We start from the raw sequence: 24,291 nt of genomic DNA, 5'->3' as shown, positions 1-24,291 counted from the left end.
GGTGTTGAATGTTCTAAAAATTCAACTGCTTATTAATCATGGTATTTTACTGTAAACTGTAGATCTTAACAGGGCTTTCTGGAGGCCTTTTTGTCTGTCCTTCCAGGCTATAAAAGTTAGTGATGTGCAAATATTTCTGATCAAAGTGGAAGCTCCGCTTAGCTGCCTCTAACACCATTCCCCCTCCTCCCCCTCCTCCACTGCCACATTTGGCACCTTTTTGTGTGTGGGGGGGCAGGTACCTGTTTTTTGAGTCAGTTCGGCCCCCTCCCGCAGCCCTCTGGGATACTTTACAGGTCCCAGAGGACTGTGGCCTATTCACAAAGCGCAGCTCCAAGGCGAAGAATCGGCTTGGGGTGAGGACACTGCAGGATCCTTGGACAGGTAAGTGCCCTGATATTAAGTCAGAAGCTACAGTATTTGCAATCTTTTTGGCGGGAGTCCAGGACTCCGCTTTAAAATGAAATGTTGCTTATCTGCTGTGTGCAGTGTTGATGCAAAAATCGTCCCTTCTCTTCTGCATTCCCTTGTTGGTGCACTTCACTCCTCCTTCCTCTGAGTGCCCCTCAGCAAGCCAAGAGCTGAGGGGGCACCTGTGCAGGCCCATTCCTGAGCTGGGCTGTGTATCTATAGGTACGCACAACATGTGCTTCCTCGTCACAGGATTTGACCGACAGTGTCTCTTTGATACCAGGAAGAGAGAACAGTAGTGCTGAAAACAGGGACAGCAATGGATCATGACGGAGGGGAGTGGTGTTGAATGAGCATTGGAAGGTGTTTTTAGCGTAATGCAGAGTGCATTGAAGCGGTATTAAACCCAAAACCAAACATATTCCAGCTTGCCTAGAACTCCCAAATCCGGGTCACCTGATTGCTGTTATAGCCTCTGGCTATCAGTGATCAGTCACTGAAGGCCACCCTTGTGTCTATCCTCTGAATGGAGGAGAGATGCGTTATATCTGTCCTTTCCAGAGAGAAAAGTGTTTTTTTTTTTTTTTTTTTTTTTTTTTTTTTTTTTAAAAATGAAGGGGGGGGGAACCTAGATTAAGATTTGATCTTGGTCAGTGACAAGTTAGTGTTTGGGTCAGGGTCAGTATTTTTTTTTTTTTTCTCTTGGTTTTACATTTTTAAATTGTAATCAGTGTCTTTTAGGTAGGATAAAAAAAAAGCAAAATGCGCACTATTGATTCTGGGTCGTACTATGGGTACAGAGAACTGACATACACGTGGTATTGTTGCGATTGTCAGGGGCAGGAGACTTTATTTTGAGTTTGGTAGGTTATGGTAGTAGCAAGAAATGTACAGCTAAATTTAAGTTTTGATATATTGAAAAAAAAAATCAGGAGATATAAATTTACCTTTTTTTACCACCAAATGAGAGCCCAATTTGTCCTGAAAGAGGTATACTCCACCTGGATGCACAAAGTAGTTGGGGTGATATGTATGGTTTTACGAACACGTAAAAATTAGATTTATTTTGCCCTTAGGCACAAAGGGGTTAATATACAGTTTTCTGGATTTCCATGGGTGTGTACAATTTTACAGCAAGGCGTGTTTGGTATCTGTTTACTGTTGGTTGGTAACATAATCCTATGTTTTATAAAAATGGATGTTGTGCTTGTGTACTAAAATTCATTTTGGTACATCTTTTGAAAAACTGCTGCACAAATATTGTAACAAACTGCAGCACCCACCATTTTATTCTTCATGGCCTCCTGCTTAAAATAAAAAAAGACAAGAGGGTGGCAGCAGCATTGTAACTTTTTTCCAGCAAAATAATTGCTGAATTTTACATGGATAACAAATGTCAGAATTGTCTCGTGAGAAAGCAAACTGGTAGGTACTCTAAGATGTTTGCTCACACCTTGAGGAGCTAAACTCTAGACGTTTTGCTCTAAAAGGTAGGCAGATGGATTGGTTGACTGTATTGCCTGTTTTCTCTCTGCAGCTGATCTTGCCCTCATCAGACCTGTCATGTCTTGTACAGTCTCCTTATGGAGGTGGCTATATTGGTAGATGTAGGGCTTGGCTGCCTCATATCAGGGCCTCTAGAAAGAACATTGAGCAGCATGGTAGTGGAATCACTAGATTTCGCTACTATGGTAATTTCTTGAACTGCAATTGAAGCAAGCAGTGGAGGACCCTACATTGACTAAATCTGGTCTCCCACAGTACACAACATGGGAATGCAATTGTTTTAGTAAATCTAAACTGCCATTTTATGATATAACCTTCACGTAAACCAATTACACGTATTGGGATTTTTTTTTATATTTTTTTTTTTAGCAAGGACATGTAGCAGAATAGTTTGGCCTTAATTTAGTTATTTTTTTTAACTGGACATGTTTAACCACTTGCCTACTGGGCACTTGTACCCCCTTCTTGCCCAGGCCAATTTTCAGCTTTCAGCGCTGTCGCACTTAGAATGACAATTGCGCTGTCATGCAACACTGTACCCATATGAAGTTTTAGCATTTTTTCTTTTCACACAAATAGAGCTTTCTTTTGGTGGTATTTAAGTGGCGCTGGGTGTTATTTTTTGAGCTATAAACAAAGAGGAAAAAAAATAATTTTCTTTTTCTTTTATAAAATTTTGCAAACGGGTAATTTTTCTCCGTCACTGATGTGTGTTGATGAGGCTGTATGGGTGGGCACAGGTGGAGGGCACTGATCAGTACTGATAATGTTTGACAAGTGCCAGTTATCGGCAGTACTTTCCTCACGCTGTGACAGCATGAGGAAAGTGCACCCTATAACCGGCAACTATTTATTGGGTGATCGGCTGATCATGTGGTAAAAGGCCACTGTGACTGGCTGTTTACTGTATCACGTGATCAGCTGTGTCCTTAGGACACAGCCATCACCGGGTGCACAACACTGGGGGTGTGTTCTGGGAGGACATCCATGGACATCCTCCCAGGACTAGATAACTGCACTGTAGCAGTCTTTCAGCTATAGTGCGGTAGGGAACCAGTTAATAGCAAAAAGTCAATTTTTTTTTTTTTTCTTTTTGCACAAAAAAAGTAAAAACCACCGAAAGAGCTCTATTTCTTGGGGGAGGACAAACTGCATTTGGGTGCAGCAGTTGCATAACTGCGCAAATGTCAGTTAAAGTAACGCAGTGCCATATCACAAAAAATGTCCTGGTCAGGAAGTAAGGTGAAGCCTCTGGAGGGCAAGTGGTTATTGCTGGACCATAGGATAAGCACATTATCAAATGACAAGAATGGTGTGTTCTTGAAGCTTGGTGTGCTCGTGTATTCAGATCTACGCAGTAGTCCAGTATTAACCTTGCTTCTGTGCAGGAGATTCCGGTAGTAAAGACCAGTCACACTGCTTTGATCTCCTTGTGCAGGGTGACTGGTCTAGTTTCTGCAGATGGCCTGTAGTGGGAGAGCCTCCTGGGTCCTTCCAACAGCTTTGCTCTGCACAGGCTATGTGCAACACCAGGTAATATCTGGGTTTGGAAAGGCATTTGGCCCACAGTGGATTTTGTATCCTTTGTGGCTTTTGAGGCATATTTCAATTAATATTTTTTCAAATGTAAAGTATTCTTGAATGCATCTAGTGCAAATACATTAATTTAGACTATTTGACCATCCTGTAATCACTCTACATCAGCACTTGGATAGCTCTAAGGGTGAATAGGTCATATAGGCACATGACAAGGCTGATGAGGAACATGCTTGCAGGTGGAAAGAGCGGAATTCTGCTCCTTCAGGTCTGGTTCACACTAGTGAAATTTCAGATCATCAGTCGCATGAAATCACATGACAATGGAAATTATGGAGAACGTGTAAACTTCTTCCTGTGTTCACACTAGTGGATTGTTTTGGCCTGCTTGGGATGGAGACCTTCAGATTATACTAGACCAGCACTTTGACCCCCAGCATGCCATCTAGATACAATTGGCATGACACGCGAGATCCATAATTCTTACATGCAGAGACGGTCAGTGCTGGAAATATAACTGCCTCATGGTATGTGTAAAGTTTTTGCATGAGCTGCTGAACCATATCCCAGTTTCTACACAAAACTTGACAATAGATAAATCTCAAACCTATATGCAATACTGGACTGAACAACCATAACATTGAGATTCCTGTCTAGCAGGACACATGCCATGTATATAAAAGGTATTTAGGAGCAGGATAGAGCTCATATCGGAAGAGGCTTTTATACAAATGTCTTGGCGAAGTATTTTAAGTGATGGGATTTTGAAGTACAGGTGAAACTCAAAAAATTAGAATATCGTGCAAAAGTTCATTTCAATTTCAGTAATGCAACTTAAAAGGTGAAACTAATGGGACTCATTACATGCAAAGCAAGATAGTTCAATCTGTGATTTGTTATAATTGTGGTGATTATGGCTTACAGCTCATGAAAACCCCAAATCCACAATCTCAGAAAATTATAATACATGCAATCAATAAAACAAGGATTGTACATATACAGTATCGGACCTCTGAAAAGTATAAGCATGCATATGTTCTCAGTACTTGGTTTGGGCCCCTTTTGCAGCAATTACTGCCTCAATGTGGCGTGGCATGGAAGCTATCAGTCTGTGGCACTGCTGAGGTGTTATGGAAGACCGGTCATTGTTCGGTCTCATGTCCCTCATATTTCTCTTGGCAATGCCCCATAGATTCTCTGTGGGGGTCAGGTAAGTTTACTGGCCAATGAAGCACAATAATCCCACTGTCATTGAACCAGGTTTTGGTGCTTTTGGCAGTGTGGGAAGGTGCCAGGTCCTGCTGGAAAATGAAGTCAGCATCCCCATAAAGCTCGTCTGTGGAAGGAAGCATTAAGTGCTCTAAAATCTCCTGGTAGACGGCTGCATTGTCCCTGGACTTAATGAAGCATAGTGGACCAACACCAGGAGATGACTTGGCTCCCTAAATCAACACAGACTGTGGAAACTTCACACTGGACTTCAAGCATCTTGCAGTGTGCCTCTCCATTCTTCCTCCATACTCTGGGTCCTTGGTTTCCAAATGAGATGCAAAAGTTGCTCTCATCAGAAAAGAGGAATTTGGACCACTGAGCAACAGACCAGGTCTGTTTTTCTTTAGCCCAGGTAAGACGCTTCTGACGTTTGTTGTTCAGGAGCGGCTTGACGAGGAATACGACATTTGAAGCCCATTTCCAGGATCCGTCTGTGTGGTGGCTCTTGATGCACTGACTCCAGCCTCAGTCCACTCCTTGTGAAAGTCCCCAACATTTTTTTGAATGGCCTTTTCCTGACAATCCTCTCCAGGCTGCAGTCATCCTTGCTGCTTGTGCACCTTTTTTCTTCCACACTTTTCCCTTCCACATAACTTTCTATTAGTGTGCATTGATACAGCACTTTGGAAACATCCAACTTCTTTTGCAATTACCTTTTGAGGCTTTCCCTCCTTATGGAGGGTGTTAATGATGGTTTTCTGCACAGCTGTCAGGTCAGCAGTCTTTCCCATGATTGTGATTCCTACTGAACCAGACTGAGACCATTTAAAGGCTCCAGAACCCTTTGTAGGTGTTGTGGCTTAATTAGCTGATTAGAGTGGGACCCTTTGAGCCTAGAATATTGCACCTTTTCACAATATTCTAATTTTCTGATATTGTGGATTTGGGGTTTTCTTGAGCTGTAAGCCATAATCCTCACAATTATGACAAATCACGGCTTGAACTATCTTGCTTTGCATGTAATGAGTCTATCTCATATTAGTTTCACCTTTTTAAGTTGCATTACTGAAATAAATGAACTTTTTCACGATATTCAAATTTTTTGAGTTTCACCTGTATATTCTAAAACAACCACCATCCTTTTGCTGTCTGGCAGGGCTGGATGGAAAGGAGTCTGACAGGTAAAGTCTTGTATATGTAATTTAACTGTGGCAGTTTTCTGACGTTCAGCCCTAATTGTATCCTTGTTAAAAAATGCTATTTGGATGAAGAATAAAGGTCTGCTTTTTACTGGAAAAATTATGGTGTTCTTAAATTGGGTCCTGCCCCTCTATTCATTGCTGTACTATAGCTTCCATAAATGAAAATGAATCTATAAATGGAGGCAGACCTTTCATTTTTCACCCAGCCTCTGTTCATTGCTTTTCATTCATGGAAGCTATAGCACAGCTGCTGTGAGGTCCAGTGCTGGTATTAACCTACAAAGCGCTAGATTGCAACTGTAGGATATGGGGCTGAGGAGGAAGACTTTGGATTTCTGCCATGATAGCACAAGCAGCACTTTTGGATTAAATATTGGGCTTTTAGCTGGTCATGTAGTATTCAGGCTGAACATAAAATTTGATTCCTCCTTGTGTGCTATACCTACTAGGCTATTCATACAGCTGCCAGAATACTTGAAAACTGGCTGTATCTGATGACTTTTCACTTAACAGATATCAGGTTTGAGGGTGCCAACAGAACCACCCACTAAGCAAAATTTGGCTGGAGTCATCAGGAATGAGCTGAAATTCAAGCAGTATATTGGTTGCTTTAGTAGATGCATTAGTAATCAAAACTTGACATGAATGAGCCTTAAAGCAGTTTCAGCTGAAAAAAGTTAGAAGCTACAAAAACTGTAGCTGCTTACTTTTAAAATACAGCCACTTACCTGTCCCTTGGTCCAGCAGTCTCCTCACCACTGCTGGTTTCACGGGCCATCTTCTCTCCCTGGCACAGGCATCTTTAGTGTGGGCACCTGGCTATGACAGCGTGCGGCTTCACAGCCGAGTGCCCACTGCGCATGTGCGAGTAGTACTGTGCTTTGTGAATGGCCCCGTAGTCTTCTGGGACCTGTCACGTGTTCCAGAAGACTATGAGGGAGGGAGGAGAACGTCTGTTTCCGATCGCCTAGGCGATCGCTGCGGAAGTGGAAGCGGGTACCTGGCAAATTCAGGTACCTGCTCCCCCACCCCCCACAGGTGCCAATCCTTAATGGGGAGTGGGGGACAAGGCATTAAAGCGGAACTTCCCCTTTTGGGTCGAACTCTGCTTTAATGAAAATGGTACATGCATATGCCTGTTAAAGCACATTACAGTAATCTACAGAGAATAATCCTCTACTGATCTGAATGTATGTATGGTTGTCAGCAGCAACTTGCACGAATTGTATTGATTGCCTAAAATGTATCATCCACTTGCCACCAAAGTGTTAAAGCTTGACACTTTATCCAGTGAACTCTACATAAATAAATATTGTAATGACAGAGGTATACCCTTGTTGATATTCATTTTTATAGTAAGATGTCCTTGGCAGTTATGAATACTGGTGTTCTACTTGGAAAGACTTGAGTAGCATTCCTATCCTGGCAAAGGCATTGGGATGGGATGTCATTCAGTTGTGAGACTTGTAGCAGGGCCTCATTGAGGGGCTGTTACTGACAAGGGGATAACCTGAGTATAATCCAAGTGCATGTTTTAGATGCATGCTTGGCTAGAAGACACCAAGTGTCCTTGAGTGTGATTCATACAGGGGATTGCTTCTGGTCAGGTGGTACAGGCTCTGCTATTGTCTTCTCAGCAGGAATTTTAACACTTGCATGCCTGTTCTTGAAACCAAGCTATGGCATGCAGTAAATGTCATATGCCAATATCTAGAAATTGTATTCCCACATTTGTAACAGATTCCGGTTTGACTGCTACAAATGTACTGAAATAATGGTATTAACTTGAGAGTGTCAAAAAAAAATGTATTTCTGTAATTTCCCTCTTTGCTTTACCATTTAAATAGTGTCTTGGAAATTAGAGCACTTTGACATCCTAAAATTTGTAAAAGGCCTTTTGCCAGGGGTCTGGAGGTTCTCATGTGCTGTATGAGTGGGTGTGGACTCAGTATAACCTTTCAGCTGGAAGGGTTTGTTTTTGGGGATTAGTAATCAAAGGTTATCAGTGCAGGGGTCTCCAAACTATGGTCCTCCAGCTGTTTAAGTACTACAAGTCCCATCATGCCTCTGGGAGTCTTGCTTGTGGCTGTCAGTCTTGCAAGGCTTCATGGGACTTGCAGTTCCTCAACACCTGGAGGGCCATAGTTTTTGAGACCCCTGAGTTAGTGGATAGTTCTAGCTTTTGACTACAGGCAGTTCCCCGAGTTACAAATTTAAGTTCTTTAGGTTTGCTGTTAAAGTGGAAATGCACTGCATCTGAGCACCACAAAGCAAAAATGCTATTTAATTCATTGTTTATATTCAAAGCAAACTTGGCCATCCATGTCTCCATGCTTTATTTTGCTGAGAAATAATTTTGAAAAACACCCCCTGGCCTTTCTGGCAATGGGCATCTTGAGGAAGGTCCAGTGATTCCCTAGTTGGGAAAACCAGTAAGTAACTGAAGAAATGTAAAATTTAAAACAAGTAAATGATATACTTTCCTATCAATGCTAGCAGCATAAGGATTTAAAAGTCATTGTTAATTGAGAGAGAAGTTCCACTTTAAGTAGAATTTGTATGCAAGTTGGAACAGGTAAATTTGTCAAGGGTAATTCCAGCCAAAAATAAGTTTTGGACAGCATAGGGAAGGGTTATCTAACCATGCAGTGATGTGATGGGTTGCTGACAGGTCTGCCAGACAATAGGTGGCAGCATGCGTTGAGCAGTGACATGGTTGCCACGTGGTTTTCAGGACCAGCATGATATCGCTTTGCCTTTTTGTTCTGTGTAAGTTGTATACAAGTCCGATGTTTGTAACTCAGGGACTGTTTGTATTGGATAACTTTGGCTCAGAACAGGAACAAAGCTCTAGCTCAGTTTGTCTAGGTACACAGCTATGGATTATGCCCCTACTGATGTCAGTGGGAAAGAGTTCAATACCTGTAATGAGATGGGTGCAATTAAAGCGGAGCTCCAGCCAAAAGGGGAAGTTCCGCTTTAAGGACTGTTCGTCCACCCGCTCCCCATCAAGGCACCTTTGGGGGGGGGGGGGGGTGGAGGGGAGCGGGTAAGCAAATTTGACAGGTACCTGCTCCCACTTCTGGTCCGATCGCCTAGGCGATGGAAATGGAAGGTGTGCTCCCTCATGTAGTCTTTTGGGACACATGACAGGTCCCTGAAGACTACAGGACCATTCATGAAGCGCAGTGCTACTCGTGCATGTGCAGTGGGTGCCCGGCTGTGAAGCTGCAAGCTATCACAGCCGGGTGCCCACACTGAAGATGCCGGTCTCTTGGAATACAGGACGGCCAGTGAAACGGGCTGCGGGGGACACAACGCAGAACCGAGGGACAGGTAAGTGGCTGTTTTTTTTTTTTTTTTTTTTTTTTTTTTAAATTCGGCTACAGTTTTTTACAGACCCCACTGATGGGAGTAGTCCAAAGTTGCATGTTGAGATCTCATTGCGTCGACACGTGGGATTTTGTAGAAGTCCGAGATCCTCTTTCTAATAGGGATTGTCAAATGTTTGGCTGTATTCAGGAATAGTCTAGCCCACTTCAGTGCAGTTTTTACTTAAACATTCAAGAGCATACCTTAAAGCTGCCATTACAGACCGCTTTCCAATCATGCTAGTTGCCTGGCAGCCTCCATTGTATTACTGATGATCAAGCATGTTGATAGGTAAAGGCAGAGCTGATTTCCAGGAATGTTGCAGATCAGTGGGTCAAAGTATTCAAACTATTGGATCATTGTTGCATTTGGGCACTTGCTCAGCACTACAGTGTCCCAGAGCTCCTTCACTGGCTGCTGACCTGTTTGGCTGGTCTTCCTCCAGGTAAATTTTCATGTCTCATTAGCTGGGCCACGTTTGTCACTCCCATGCATATGCAGGAGTTAATCTTGGCAGATGCCAAACAATGTGGATAGGCAAGTAAAAAAAAAAACTTTAATGCAGAAAATGCATAGTGGGCCTCTTCTGCATTAAACTTGCCTGTTCCTAAGCTTTATTACAGTTCAACTTAACAGACCAACTGTTGCTGTATTTTCTGGTCAGCATGAGTATCTTTAATTTTAGTCAAGTCCATCTAAAGTTGGCCAAAGATGGTTCAAACCATCTATTGGCAAGCTGATTTGTACCTCTTGGGTACAGTCAGCCTATCAGTTTTCATTTGATTATTGCCAGTGGCTATAGCTGCTAGCAAAAACTGTTCTCTCAGCATGGATGAACCCCCGCTCCCTCTGGTGAAAATGCAATGGCTCCACTAGCTGGATTTCCTCAACACAATCTAAGGGGAATAATGTAACTTTTCCGTAACATGTGGCTGCAGGAAAGAAACTCAATGTCTATGGCTGCTTTTTTAATGCTTCGATATATTTAAGGTGTTTTTTTTTTTTTTTCTCAGGCAGCAGGTTGAATTAAACTGACCCTATTCCTTGTCACACATTCAAGGTGGATGGGGGGATTCCTTCCACTGTTAATAATATTCTGATAGCAGTTGAACAGAAGTTGATTGGTACATTTACTTCTGTTCAACCAGTGCCCATACATGGACCAAAGTTTGACCTGTTCCTGCTGAAACAGCCAAATTGTAATCCTGTGTATGGCCAGCTTAACACTACATTACCAATGTTTTTCAAGAAATCTCCCAATCCCCCCCCCCCCCCCCCCCATGCTTAACTTGTACACTGGAAGGAAGTAATGGTGCCTACACTGCAAGGCTATAGAATATATACTCCAAAATGCATGTGTATATTTGACATTATTTCTTGTGCATGCAGATTGAGTATGGGGCGAAGACTTGAGCAGTCTCCTATAAAGCACTGTCTTCCATCCTCTTGGGAAACCTGACAGTGCGAAGTAGAAATTGAGTGAGGAAGGCCTGCCAGGTGGCAAGGGAATGACTTTTCAAAAAAGTGCCCTTCATATCACTCTGTATACTTTGCGTAAATAAGAATAGCCAGAAGTAAAGGGTACTTATTGACATGACTGGTGTTCCTGTTTTCCCAGCTGTTGAACTAATATTGATGTTGCTTCCAGCTTGCCTATTTTTAGTTTTCATGTCATCGCCAGTTTGTTCTTAATGGTCAACAATGTTTCCACATTAGTTTTCGAGGACTCTACTCTTGTGTTCAGTGCAGCATAGCTTAGCTGACTGTTTTCAAAATGGAGTAACATACTTTTCTTAACAGCTGTAGTATACTGCATGGGTGTAGCTACAAATATGGACACAGCATGGGACCTCTTGCTCAGAAGATTTAGGGCAAGGATGCTCAACCTGTGGCCTTTCACCACAAATTGAATGCAGGAGTTTGTGTTCAAAACGGTATGTTAAGCATCAATGCTAAAGCAGCCTTATAGAGGACAGTAGGGAGTTGTTTGCAGTTTTGGGCAGTAAAACCCTAAAACCTATTTCTCAAAACTTCTTTCAGGACAGCACATGAAAACGCAGCTCCTTCTCTTGCAGGAAACACACACCCACAGACATTAAATTGGAGGCCTCTCCCCACAGTCCTCAGTTATTATTTCCTCCAGCCAGGTAGGAACACACAGAAAAAAAACAGACCCCTCATTCAACCCTGGAGAGAACAGTTCCCACCATTCCTCTTACCTTTTTGCAGCAGGGGTCCTCCAGGCAGAGTCCCAGGGTTGTTTTTTTTTTGTTTTTTGTTTTTTGGGGGGGGGGGGATGTTCTTGAAACCTCTCCCCTTTCAGTGCCAATACTGCCGGGTAGCCTATAGCCCTGATGTCCCTGTGTGGACAATGGTGGCTATATTTTTGGTGTTTAGCATCTGAGCATGCCCTTGAGGCCACTTCCAGTGGTGCATGCGGTGTTGGTTCTAGATGGACACAGGGGGAGGAGGCAGGACCCAGCCAGTGTCTATTTCCGGTCCTGGGCCTATACAGCAGCTTTCTAGGACCAGGAGACACAGCCACGTGGACCACTGCAGGCTCTGCTATGGAGTCAGGAGCCGACTGCAGCTCCATGGACAGGTGAAGGCACCGGCAAAGCCCATGTAGGAGAGGACTTCCTATGGGCGGACTGTATTATGCTGCTTTTCTTTGCAGGGCACTGTGGTGTCTTTTCTCCCTGGTAGATGAGGACCATGTGCTCTGGATCCTTGGTGTGGGGTCAGTGCAATAGTGATGTGGAGGTTTGGGCTTTGCCTGCACGGTGTGTTGTGTGTGTTTTAAGGTCAGTCAGTGGCTTTGATCCTTATCTTGAAACCCTTGAGCAAAGCAGTGTAATACAAGCAGTTCTGAATGGATTCAGTCTGAAACCTGCTGTTTCGAGATGGCTTTGTTCCATCAATCGATTTAAGGAATGCCTATCTGTACATCCCAGTCAAGGAGCTCCCAAAGTCTTGAGGCTAGCTTTGCGGTGAGAACACTAGGTTTAGCACCTGCAATTCAGGGCGCTGCCTTTCAGGCTCAGTCTCCCTGCATCTACACCAAGGTGATGGTGGAAGCTGTAGCTCCCTTGTTTTTTTTCCCCCCCAAGGAAAAAACACAGAAAATACAGCTTTGACTCTCCAAGGCAACCACCAGGTGTCACTCAGGTTTCTGATGTCAGCTCTGGGCCTGTTGACAGCCTCCATCCCGGTGGTCCAGTGGGGAAAAATTACACTTCAGGTCCCTTCAACTATTCATCTTGACGGTTTAGAATGGGGATTTGGCCTCACTGGACAAGGTGAGGGTTTCTTTCAGGGTGAAGAGATCCCTTTGGTGGAGGCAGGAGGTTCTCTCCAAAGGTCTAGCCTAGTCTTTTCCAGTGGAAAGGATCCTCACCACAGATGCCAGCTCCTGGGGCTGTGGGGCGCACCTGGGGGAGGTCAGCTCAGAGGCAGTGGCTGAGGCAGTAGAGGTCAAACTGGAGGGAATTAAAGGCGATTGCTTTGGCTCTTGTGGGTTTTTTTTTTCTCTCAGGAGCTCTAGGGTCGGCATATGTAGGCCTGCATGGACGACGCTACTGCAGTATCCTGTGTAAACAAGGCGGCACAAGAAGCAGGAGTCTTCAAAGTCTAGCAGAAGAAATTGTGACTTGGGCAGAAGTCATTGTCATCCTTGTCAGCAGTCCATCTCAAAGGCTCACTGAACCCGGTAGCAGGCTTCCTGAGCAGACAGCTGAAGGAGGGCAAATGGTGCCTAAACCAGGAAGTTTTCCTCAGCTTAGATCAGGAATGGGGTCAGCCGTAAATCTGTTTGGGAATCTTCAATACCAAAGCCAGTCAGTCCTTTTCCCTGAACAAGGAAGATGCAGCAGTAGATTGATGCGCTCACTCAAAAGTGGTATTTCCAACAGTGCTACCCGCCCACCCCTCCAACTAATTTGAAGCTGCCAAGAGTTCAGGTCATTTTCAAGTCTCCTTTCTGGCTGAAAAGCTCATGGTTGGCAACTCTCCTCTGGTTATCAAACAAACCATATCAGCTGCTTCCAATCGGGAAGGATCTGCTACTACAGCATCCTGTTTTTTTCTTTTTTTAGTGGAAAATCTACGCCTCACGGTGTGGTTTTCTGAAGGTCAACTGCTAAGAATAGTTTTCCAAAACTTAGAGTAAACTCCTAGCAAGTTGTAGGGGATCACAAAAGTGATTTTACAGAAAAGTCTGGAAGATATATAATTCTTGGTGCTTAACCAATTCAAGGTCCCTGGAGGATCCCTCTCCTCGGATACCTTAGTTATTAGATTCTTCAAGGCCTTGTCTTGATCCAGACCAGTTAAAGCAAAAGTTTTCCCTAAATGGGATCTTTTTCTAGTCCTGCAAGCTCTAACCAAATCTTCCTTTTTGAGCCTTTGGATTCGGTGACCTTGAAGGATATCATGCTGAAGACAGTTCTATTAATTGCGGTTACCACTGCACATAGAATTGGTGTTATCAGGCAGAACCCTTTCTAATTATCTTTCCTCCCAAAGGTAGCATTGGTTTATCACCATTGTAAAATTTCTTTTTCTAGATGTGAGCATCTTTTACATGTAGAAGGAACTAAGGATTTCAGGAGTTCTGAATAAGTGTGTGGGGTTTTTTTTTTTTTTTTTTTTTTTTTTTTTTTTCTGGGACAAAAAAGGGACAAAGCATCAATTGCCAGATGGCTGAAAATGGCAATCAAATCTGCTTGACTTTCTGATCTTGTTCCACCACAGGGCATTAATTCTCATTCCACTAGAGCTCTAGCAGCCACATGGGCAGGGAAGGCTGGTGCCACCCTGGAACAAATTTGTAAGGCAGTGACATGTTCAAGCATGTCCACCTTTGTACGCCATTACAGGCTGGATTTGTTATCAGTGAGAGAGCAGGCCTATGGTAGGAAGATCTTGCAAGCTGTGATCCTGCCCTAAGGGGTCATTTATCCTCATGTGCTGTCCTGAAAGACGTTTTGAGAAAATCCAAGTTAGACTTACTGGTAACTTGTGTTCTAGTAGTCTTTCAGGACAGCAATAATTGCCTGCCCAGATATTGTTTATGCTATTGTGCTTGTTTTTTCAGATGGGCCGGAGGTACTCTTTGATAACAGAGGACTGTGGGGAGAGGCCTGTATTTTGAAGTCCTTCTGGGTGGGTTTCCTGTGAGGAGGAGCTGTTCTCATGTGCTGTCCTGAGACTACTAGAAAACAAGTTACTGGTAAGTCTAGCTTGGATTTTTTTTACCTCAACCCCCACCCCCAAAAACAAAACACTGATGTAGGGTCCGGGGTCCCAATGGTGACCCTACCACATGATCCAGGGGCCCATGCAGCCTCCGTCACATTTTTGTGTCCCACTTGGACCAAAGTGAGTTCAGGGGCAGCATATACAGGAAGCGATCCTCTCAATTTTCCTCCTGCAACTGTTGAAAGCCAGCTTCTCTTCCACCTCCTGGCATTTAGCTTCAGGCAGAAAAGGTTTGTTATGCTAGTCAAAATACCAAAAAATAAAGTTCTGAACAATTTGTGACCTGTGACAGGACAGGATTTCTTAATCTGCTTCACTAGTGATGCAGGTGGTTGGATATAATTTTAATAACTGCAAGTGCAGAGACGAAGATGATACAGAAAGATCAACAAATGGTGATTATCCTTACTAGTGAAGTCACAAAGATCCAGTACAAAATATTACATTTCTTGACCACTATAAAGCTTTGTCATTTATGGGGGCAACACTTGTACTTATGGCCCCCATAAATGATAGGAGTAAGGTGCCCATATCTTGTAACCTAAGGTGATAAAAGTAAACAGAAAAAAATGCAGGAAGATGAAAAGGGTACCTGGCTAGAAACCAGCCTATTTGTTTCCAACCGGGTGCCTATTTTCCTTTTTCACTCGACATTCTTTTACGGTAGAAACAGAATGTAAAGTCAGAGGAAGGACTAAAGTCTGACATTTTCTGGCAGGTGTATGTTGTGTAATATGTAGGACTAGCCAAAGGTTCTATAGGCTGATGCAAGGGGAATTTCCTCACAGCTGTTATCCCACCCCACCAGTAATTTGTCAATTAAAAATCATTAGTTTCATATTGGGTCTATTGACATTTTATGTTTGCTTGACAATCAAAGTTTCATTAGCTTTTCTGCTCCAAAGCAGAATAGTCCATGGCTCCTAATTCTAGTTGTGACAAAATGACTCTGCTTCACTGATCTGTAGCTGCACATAACCGAATTTAGCAAATAGTTGGTGACTTGTAGCAGTATTAATCTCTGCAAAAATATCACCTGTAATCTGCCATAGAGCTGGGCAGGAAAATGGAATGTAAACTGTTGAATAGGAGGGGAGTGAGGGAATACATACTGCTTTTGAGCCTTTGTAAGCCTTGAAAAATTTGTCCATAATAGTAGTCTGGTCAGGGCTGCTGTTAGAAACCGCAGGTCCCCATACAGCAAACCTGCCCCCCCCCCAAAAAAAATTTTTTTTTTTTACTTTAGTTATGAACAGTGATGCCAATCACTCACCTTTCATTTGGGAAAGGGGCTGGTAAACTTTACATTTATCAGACCCTTCCCCCCCCCCCCCCCCCCCCACTCTCCATCCTGAAGGATCATATTGTGTCCTTGCTGCCAGTGGGAAGGAGAGAAGGGAAGCCAGCAGCACAGGGGTTCCTGGGCAACAGGGAAACATATGGTGCTGGAGGGGCAGTTACTGGGAACCTATTCTCTGTATGTCTCTCTGCAGCAGCTGAAAGCCAGTGTGCTGATCACACTCCCTGCCCACATCTTATTCACCCTGCTCCCTAGGCCCCATACAGAAGGACTGGTGGTACCCCCTTATCCACATCCCTGAGTCTGGTGTGGTACTAACAGTGCCTTATTTAGTATTGGCTCCAGCAGCAGACAATATTGTAGATAACCTTTATTCAGTGCCTCTTATCTCCTTTAGGAATGTTTGGTACCTCTGTTACGGAATGCAGATGTAGGTCATGGTGATATCTAGGGAGGCTTTGTAATTCTGCTGGATGAACTATTTACAGAATGGTATTTTAGTGGGTCATGGCAAAAGATTAGCCTAAAACATGCTGTAATGACATCCTTTCATTCTGACTTATGCAGGATAACTACAGCTGTCTTCGTACAAAGATTGCCATTTAGCTTTCTTAGGTCTGTTCCAGCATGTCCTTTTGACATTTATGGCAGCTAGTTTTACACAAACTGGAGGATGGTGTATCTAAGCAAGGAAGGTTTGTAGTAGCCATGACTTGTGTGGGGTTATTTACTAACACCAAAGAGTACAAAATCTAGTGCAGCTTTGCATAGAAACCAATCTGCTTAAATAAGCTTTGAAAATAAAATCTGAGGGCAAACTGAAGTTACACTGTGCACAATTAGACGAGTGAGTATTTTGACCAAATCATCATTTTTATGCATATTGTCCAACTCCAAGCTGTATAAACCTGAATCCTTATTGGATTTAAGCAGAATGGGTGATGTGTATTTGTGTAATGAGGGAGGGTGTGGCCTAAGGAGAAACACCCTATATCAAGGAGTGCATAATTAGGCAGCCTTTTTTTTTTCTTCTCAGGCAAAATGGTCCCAAAGATTTAACTGTTTCTGAAAAGTCAAATTGTAAAGTCTTTCAGAGGAATGCAGCATTCTTGAAATTGCCAAGATATTGGGGTGTGGTCACAGAACCATCAAATGTCAGTCAACAGGGTTGCAATAAGCTTGTTGAAAGATGAAAATTAACTTAAGATTTAAGAATCAAATGTGACTACCAGGAACCCATTTTCCTCCAGTGCTGTCATATTCCAGAACTGCAACCTACCTGGAGTGCCCAGAAGTACAAGGTGTTCAGTGCTCAGACATGGCCAAGGTAAGGAGGGCTGAAACAGTACCACCACTTGACAAGACACTTAAATTGAAACCAAGACTGGGCCAGGAAATATCTGAAAAGTTGGTAGTTAATAGATCAAGAAACACTCTGTGAATGGAAGGCTTATGACTGTTATTGAAAAGGAGGGTGGCTTTATTGGCTTTTTTGTTTTTGTAAATTGAAAAAGAGGAGAAACAAACTCAACTTGCAAAACATTTGAAGGAAAAAAAACTTGCTTTAACAAATGAAAGGAATAAAGCTGCAGACAGGAATGAAACTTGGTGCTCCTAGATTGAGACAAGTACTCACTATAGAGGTATATGCTTCTAAGATTTTATGGTTTGAGATTTACAACCAGTTTGGCTAGTAGTTGTATTACCAGTTAACAGACAATGCGTGTGGTGTGTTGTTTTTTTTTTTTTTTTTTTTTTTTTTTCTCTCCAAATAGAAGTGGGGGCAACAAAGGAAAATAACCTTCAAAACTAAGGGACTTTAGTGGCATCATACTTAAATCACAACAGTTAAAACCATGTATTTGAATCCCATTAAAATTGGATGGGGAATATACATAACTACATAAAATTCAAACATTTAATTACACCAACTTTTCTAAAACCATACAAATACCTGGCTAATGTTATGTCCAGCTGATAAATACCAACTTGTTTTGCAGTTCACAGCTGCTTCATCAGGGGATTGTGGGATCTTCACATCAGGTGAACACAACTGCTGGTTCTTGAGAAGACTCCATACACAAGGTCTCAAAACCCTACCCCCAGTGAGTTCAGCAGAGGTTAAGCCAGACACTGGGCCAAGTAAAGAACTTCAGACCAACTAGGTTGTAGCATATTTTCCCCTACCGTCTTTCAGGCCAGCACTCTGAGAGACCTCGGCTCCTCCCCATCTGAGGAAACACCTCCACCTAAAATAAAAAAGCTCCACTCCCCTCTGACCTCAGTTCAGGTGTTTCCTCCGGTGGGGAGACACGAGGAGGCGCAAGGCGGCAGACGATAGGGGAGCCGAGGGCCGGATAGCCGGCTGAGAGGCCCGACGCAGCCGGGAGTGAAGGCCGGAGTGTCCGGCTGCATATCCTCCCTGGGCAGGCTGCGGGCAGTGAGCGTGCATCCCGGGGGATGGGACAAGGCACGTACCTGCGCTTCGCCCCCCGACCCTCTCCGGCGAGGGGGGGCGTCGGGGTGGCTGTGGTGAGATCTGGGGAGGATCGGGGGGAGTTCCGCTCCTTCCCATGCTGGCGGTCTGAGGACTTTGCCGGGCGGCGGTTTCCGGTGGAAGGGGCGGGGCTTCGCCCAGGGCTGCGACTTCCGCTTCTGGTCGCGGCCCTCACATCACGGCGGCGCAAATTTCAAAAAAGCGGTGCGGTGCACAGCGGCCTGGGGGACAGGCCAGCACCAGGCGACCACACTCCGGTACGGGATGTCGGAGGCACCGGGACCAGGAGATGCCAGCACCAGCCAGTCACAGGTGAGATGCCAGCACCAGCCAGTCACAGGTAAGGTGCCTCGGTGGAGGCCTCCCCTACCTGTTGGCCCCTAGCAGTTGGGAAGGTGGGGCAGGGGGTCTGCGGTGTGGCAGGCCCTTAGGCTCTGCCAGGAAGGAGCAGGGGGGGGTGATTGGTGTGGGTCTACTCAGGCTTCCCTCCTCCCCCTTTTCTTTTGTGTCTTTCAGGGCAAGGCCCGAGCTAAACTTAGGCACCAGGAGCCCAAGCGGAGATGCCCTTCCTGTAAGGAAGTTTTGAAAGAATCTTGGCGAAAGGTTCTTTGTGGCCCATGTATACAGGGGTTGGTAAGGGAGAAGCCAGAACAGGGGGACCTAGCCAGGTCCGTGAAGGAGTTGGCTACCACCTTCGACTCAAAGTCCCTCATGGAGAGGTTTGCCCTCCCACTACCTACACTTCCCCCCCCCCCCCCCCCCTTGCCCCCCCAGGTAGCTTCGGTGAGTCGTCGGGAACCCCTTATGACCGGGGAGGAACCAGTGGGGGATTCCCAGTCTGAAGAGGAATCGGCGGGGGAGGGTCCCTCGGAGGAAGGTAGGGGCCCCTCCTGGTACAAGTTGACCCTAGAGGAGGTAGATGAGCTCCTGGGGGCTATATACGAAACCCTGGACATTAAGGAGGAGGTTAAGGCCTTATCTCTCCACGACCAAATGTATCAGGGGTTGGAGGAGCACCAGCACAGAATATTTCCTGTGCATGACATTTTGGTGGACACTATTAAGAAAGAGTGGCAGGACCCGGAAGGGAAGCCGTTCTTCTCTAAGGCATTGAGAAGGAGGTTTCCGTTTTCGGAGGACCCGGAGGCGGTCTGGAACAAAAGCCCTAGGCTAGACGCGGCCTTTTTCCAAACGACCAGGAGAACTGACCTGGTGTTTGAGGACATGGGGGTTTACCAGACTTATTGGACAGAAGGGCGGAGTCTCTCCTTAGGAAGGCCTGGGACTCGACCTTGTACAACCTGAAGCCGGCCATGGCTACGACAGTGGTAGCCAGAAACTTAGAATACTGGCTTACGCAATTACAGGCCCATATTGTGGCAGACTCTCCCAAGGAAAAAATCTTGGCCTCTTGAGACCCTTTTGCAAGGAGTGGGGTATATTGCGGACGCTTCCGCAGAGTCAGTGAGGTTGGGGGCCAGGTCTGCTGCCCTGACCAATTCAGCCAGAAGGGCGCTGTGGCTAAAAACGTGGCAGGAGGACATCACTTCTAAAATTAGGTTGTGCAGCATCCCCCTCACAGGAGACGGTCTGTTCGGCCCTGGGTTGGAGGAGTTATTGGACCGGACGGCTGACAGGAAGAAGTCCTTCCCCCTCAAGAGGAAAATGCAGGAGGGGGGGACACGGAAGGCCCGCCCGGCAAAAAGGCTGAGCCTGCGACCACCTGGTCAGGGTAGGTCTACTGGGCAGAGAGGTAGGGGTAGAGGGGGAGTGATTTTTCGCCCTCCTGAGCAACCCCAGAAGCCAAGGTGACTTGGTTCCTCCTGTGGGGGGAAGATTGGCGGCCTTCCTCCCACAGTGGGAAGCCGTGGTCGCCAGCCCCTTCATTTTGGATATCATCCAAAGGTTACCGGTTGGAGTTTCTAAGGCCGCCACCCGAGACATTTCTGGTGACGACCCGTCCAAAGGATCAGACGAAGGACGCAGCTCTGGTGGGCACTTTGGAGGTTCTAGAGTCCCAGGGGGTCATCTCCAGGGTTCCGGTAGAGGAACGAGGGAAGGGGGTTTATTCCCATGTGTTTGTGGTTCAAAAGCCGTCTGGGGCGTTCAGGCTGATCTTGAACCTGAAACCCCTGAACAAGTCGGTGCGTTACCGGAGGTTCCGCATGGACTCCATCTTTACAATCAGGTCCCTCATCCCACCAGGTGCATTCATGGCATCCATAGACTTTAAGGACGCCTACCTACACGTGCCCGTGGCGGAGGCCTCTCAGAGGTTGCTCAGGTTGGCAGTGGGGGTGAGTAAGGAATTCGACATTGGCAGTTCAGGGCTCTTCCATTCGGTCTTTCCTCCTCGCCAAGAGTATTCACCAAGGTTCTGTCAGAGGCACTGATTTCCATTCGCTTAAGGGGGATTTCAGTGGTGGCCTATCTGGGCGATTTGCTGCTCTTCGCAGATTCAGAGGCTCACTTACGGCAAGATCTGGTTATAGTGCAGGGCCATCTAGAAAGCTTGGGGTGGTTCTTGAATCTAGAGAAGTCCTGTCTGGAGCCTTCTCAGAAAGTGGTTTACTTGGGCTACGCTCTAAATTCGGTAGACCAAAAGACCAGCCTGACTTCGGAGAAAATCACCAAGTTGGAGGCCGGGGTCAGATTACTGCAGGGGAGCACGTCCATATCCATAAGGCAGGCCATGTCGGTACTTGGATTACTGACAGCGTCCATTCCGGCAGTTCAGTGGGCAGGTCTGCATATGCGTCCCCTCCAGTTGTGGGTCCTGAGGGTTTGGGACAGGAGGAGTCACTCCCTAGAACACAGGGTCCTGGTTCCCCCCCAGTGTGAAGAGGTCTCTATGGTGGTGGCGGAGATCTGTTGTGGTGCTTTCCGATATCCAAGGAGGTCACTACGGATGCCAGCTCCAGGGGCTGGGGAGCCCACCTGGGAGACTTAGTGACTCAGGGGGAATGGTCCTTAGGGCAGAAGGGCGAATCCTCGAATTGGAAGGAATTGAGGGCAGTGTGGGAGGCTCTACACTCCTTCCAAGCGTGGGTCACGGGCCAGCACGTGCGTGTCCTAACGGACAATGCCACGGCAGTGGCTTATATAAACAGGCAGGGAGGGACAAGGAGCAAGACCCTCGGAGCCTTAGCGGCGACACTGTTGTCCTGGGCAGAGGTGAACTTGGCGTCCCTGTCTGCGATACACTTAAAAGGGGAGCTGAACCAGAAGGCAGACTTCCTGAGCAGGACTCGGCTCAGGGAGTCGGAATGGGCCTTGAACCCCAATGTCTTTCAGGAGATTGTGCGGAGGTGGGGATCCCCGGATGTGGACCTTTTTGCCTCGGGAAGGAACAACAAGGTCCCAAATTTCTTCTCTCTATCCCGCAGGGACGGGTCCAGAGCGGTGGACGCATTAGGTCAGAGGTGGGACTACCGGCTTTGTTACGCCTTCCCCCCGGTTCCTTTGCTCCCCCTGGTACTGAAGAAATTCAGGACAGAGGGGACCTCGTTAATCCTGATAGCTCCCTTCTGGCCACGGCGGGCGTGGTTTGCGACCCTAAAAAGTTTAGCCTCTCGTCCCCCCTGGGAGCTGCCGCCGAGAGAGGATTTGTTAACACGGGCCGGTTCTTTGCCCCAGCGTGGGAAGATTAAGGTTAACGGCCTGGTTTCTGAGCAGCAGCTCCTCTTAGAGAAAGGGTTCTCGCCTAGGGTAGTGGCGACATTACTGGCCAGTAGGAAGGAGACCCAGGCCATTTATGGTAGGGTCTGGGGTTGCTTTACAGCCTGGTGTGACCGGACATCAGTGGCAACCCATAGTTTGGTTTCCATGTTGGAAATCCTGCAGGCGGGGGCAGACAAAGGATTGTCTGTCAGCACGCTCAAGGGCCAGGTCTCGGCCCTCAGTGTGTTCCTAGAAACGCCCCTGGCCAGGGAGGCGTTGGTGAGTAGGTTTTTCAAAGCTCTGGTGAGGCAGAGGCCTCCAAGGTCCAGACCGTTTCCGGTGTGGGATTTGGCCAAGGTGCTCGGGGGGGATGACGACTAGGGCTCCGTTCGAGCCCCTGGAGTCCTGCCCGATTGGTGAGCTCACGATTAAGACTGCTTTTCTGGTGGCGATTACCACGGCGAGGAGGGTATGTGAGCTGGAGGCCCTCTCGATCAGAACACCTTATCTCCGTATTTTTTCGGACAGAATTGTTTTCAGACCGGACCCGTCCTTCATTCCGAAGGTGGCTCGGAGTTTCCAGAGGGAACAGGACATTGTCCTTCCCTCGTTTTTTCCTGACCCGGTGGGGGTAGATCAGGAAAGGTATCATTGTTTGGATGTAAGAAGGTGCGTTCTCCAGTATCTAGAGGAATCTAGGGAGTTCAGAAGCACCAAATCCCTTTTTGTTTTTTTTTTAAGGGGGCTAGAAGAGGCAAGAAGGCGTCTAGGAGGATGCTGGCCAGCTGGCGATTGCAGGAGCATATCAGGCGGAGGGCCTGGAGGTCCCAGAGGGTATCAAAGTGCATTCCACCCGAGCGGTGGCAGCTACCCAGGCAGAGCTAGCAGGGGTTTCCCCAGGGCAGATTTGCAGAGCGGCAACATGGTCCAACTATGACACATTTGCCAAGCATTACAGACTGGACCTGGTCTCTGTGCAGGAGCAGGACTTTGGTCGTAAGGTCTTGCAAGCAGTTAGCCCGCCCGAGGGGTGAGTACTCGCTTATCCTCTCAGAGTGCTGGCCTGAAAGACGGTAGGGGAAAAATCAAGTTACACTTACGGTAACGTCTTTTCCAGGAGTCTTTCAGGCCAGCACCGGTTTCCCACCCACTGTTGATATTTGTTATGTGAAGATGGCTTATTACGATTATGTTGTCTCGCATTGTGTCTCCCCAGGTGACCGGAGGATGCTTGGAGAACTGAGGTCAGAGGGGAGTGGAGCTTTTTTATTTTAGGTGGAGGTGTTTCCTCAGATGGGGAGGAGCCGAGGTCTCTCAGAGTGCTGGCCTGAGACTCCTGGAAAAGACGTTACCGTAAGTGTAACTTGATTTTTTTTTTTTTTCTCCTTTCCTGTTCGTGTCTAATGTCTTTTGCAAATTTTTGTGCCGTAAATAAAGCTCTGTAATGGGTTTCTACACTTGGTTTCCTAAAATATCTCCTAGTCTCCCATGTACGCCCCCCCCCCCCCCCAATCAGCCTCTGCATAGTTCACGGTCAGGAAGCTTTCTCAAATCCACAACATGTATTACTCTAAAGCTTATGTATGCAATAGTGTGCTAATTTTGCAAGTCTTTAGTATTACCAGAAAAGAATGGCACATCGCAGTGGGTAAGTTAAAATATCTCACTTTTTACTGCCTTTGAAAAGTGAAAGTGTATGTATGGGCTGCACACTTGGCATCAGTCTTTCATGCCCTTGTAAAATACACCAGTGCCTTAAACTCAATCTTTCCAAAACCAAGCTTGTAATATTTCCTCCTCCCTGATCCCCCACTCAACAGCTACTCAAGCTCAACATTGCAACCATTGGTCCTTCCCCTCATGCCAGGGTGCTCGGTGTAATCCTAGACTTTGACCTCTCCTTTGGGCCCCACATCCAATCCTAAATCCTGCCGCCTCAACCTCCAGAACATTTCTAAAATCTGCCCCTTTCTGACCAATGACACAACAACTTATCCATGCCTTGGTTTTATCCTGCCTTGATTACTGCAGCTCCCTCACTGGTCTACCATTACACAGGTTATCCCCCCTTCAATCTATTATGAATGCTGCTAGACTCGTACATCTTGCCAACCAATAAGTGACTGCTGCCCCTCCACTAACCCAACGCATGAAATTCAAACTGCTAACCACAGCATACAAAGCCATCCAGCACTGCCCCTAGCTACATTACCAACCTCGTCGGCAGATATCATCCAAATCGCCCGTTCCGCTCCTTGCAAGACATCTTGCTCTTTAGCTCCCTAATCGCCTCCTCCCTTCGCCTCCAGAACTCCCTACCGCAGTATGTCAGGTCA

General features: G+C 46.1%; 1 protein-coding gene across 5 annotated transcripts in view; it reads left to right on the top strand.

The window, feature by feature from the left end:
- GYG1 (glycogenin 1) overlaps positions 1-24,291 on the top strand; it is a 55,858-nt gene that overhangs the window by 1,708 nt on the left and 29,859 nt on the right. Inside the window, exon 2 of one of the 5 annotated variants that reach the window (XM_089669529.1) lies at positions 14,335-14,469. The exons of the other annotated variants lie outside the window; for them this stretch is intronic. Within the exon in view, the coding sequence (XP_089525655.1) occupies positions 14,433-14,469 (37 nt within the window). The 5' untranslated portion in view covers positions 14,335-14,432. The remainder of the gene's footprint in view (positions 1-14,334; positions 14,470-24,291) is intronic. 5 annotated transcript variants of the gene reach the window in all.

The sequence above is a fragment of the Staurois parvus genome, unplaced genomic scaffold, assembly GCF_062004578.1.
Source record: "Staurois parvus isolate SC_StPar_1 unplaced genomic scaffold, SC_StPar_1.0 ptg000078l, whole genome shotgun sequence".
NCBI lineage: Eukaryota > Metazoa > Chordata > Amphibia > Anura > Ranidae > Staurois > Staurois parvus.
This window is presented reverse-complemented; position numbering and strand designations above follow the sequence as displayed.